The sequence below is a fragment of the Penaeus monodon genome, chromosome 24, assembly GCF_015228065.2.
Source record: "Penaeus monodon isolate SGIC_2016 chromosome 24, NSTDA_Pmon_1, whole genome shotgun sequence".
Taxonomy (NCBI): Eukaryota; Metazoa; Arthropoda; class Malacostraca; order Decapoda; family Penaeidae; genus Penaeus; species Penaeus monodon.
The window spans coordinates 25,463,072-25,464,335 of NC_051409.1; the positions used below are offsets into that span (position 1 = coordinate 25,463,072).

A 1,264-nucleotide genomic window follows, 5' to 3' on the forward strand; every position below is an offset into this window, starting at 1 on the left:
AAGTGACTTTGATACGTGATGTAATTTACTCCTCTATTGATTTATCAAAAAATGAGGTTGGAGCTAAGGACCTAGAGGTCATATGGTTGAGCATTAGAGGGGAAAATGCACTGTTTTGTCATAATGAAGTTGAACCTTGTTTCCATGGTAGCAGATACAATACTTTGTCTAAGCATGGAGCAACTCTTATCTGAATGCTGTAAGCAACTCAATCATTCTACTGATAATGTACTTGCAATAACTTTTTTTTGTGTTTAAGAATTTCTTCTACCTCTTTATCAGAATTCCAATTATGAAAATGTCAGATAAGAAACTTATATAATTGACTGTAGTGTGCTCAGCTCATACGATGTCTCTGTGCATTTGTATGAGGACTGGTATGTGTTCTTAACTAGCATATGAAATCATGTTAAAGATATATAAAACATTTGCTTGTGATGAGCAGTTAATTTTTAAAATGAATCTGAACATGTTACAGATAACCATGCAATTTTGGTTGTATATCAAACTATTTTGTTAAAAAGGAATCCTTAAAAAGTTTTTTTTAACAGACTATTTTACAAGGCCTAATTTCCACTAACCATAATTTTTTTACTTGAATATAAATACTATCACAGTGACACTGAACATTATTCCATTTCCCCGGTTGTTCATTGTACTATAGTCTCACAAAACAATGAAAAGGTGCATAACACTATCTTATAAATATTTCAGGCATATTTTTGTTCCCATGGTTAAGAGCAAATACAAGAAATCTACCGCATCCATTGTGGTCTTTGTGCTGTCTGCTGTTCTGCACGAATATTTGGTGTCCATCCCACTCCACATGTACAAAATTGGGGTGTTCCTTGGCATGATGGTACAGGTAAGATAACATACATTTTCTCAAATTGTTATTGACCTTAAACTTTGAATTTTCAAAGTTCAATTTGTAGTCTGCCAAACTTGACTAGGACATATTATTATTTGTGTAAAGACATAAATAGTAATGAACATCATAGTATTGTTATATTGCTTGGATATAAGTATGAAAGCAACTTGTACTTTTTTCACAGGTACCCCTAGTATACATCTCAACATGGGTAGAATCACGATTTGGACAGCGATGGGGAAACATGATTGTTTGGGCTTCCCTTATTCTGGGTCAGCCATTAGGCATCATGGTATACTACCATGATTATGTAGTTAAAACATTTGAGCCCAGTATGTTAGAAATATAGTAAGTTTAACTATGTATATTTTTTACAATTTTCTTATTGGTGCA

At 33.0% G+C, this 1,264-nt stretch overlaps 1 protein-coding gene across 1 annotated transcript in view; it reads left to right on the forward strand.

Moving 5' to 3' along the window:
• Positions 1-1,264, forward strand: part of LOC119588678 (diacylglycerol O-acyltransferase 1-like) — a gene marked incomplete in the record, with an annotated part of 67,292 nt that extends 66,028 nt beyond the window's left edge. Inside the window, 2 exon segments of the mRNA XM_037937313.1 lie at positions 715-865; positions 1,056-1,264. Of these exon segments, the coding sequence (XP_037793241.1) occupies positions 715-865; positions 1,056-1,220 (316 nt within the window).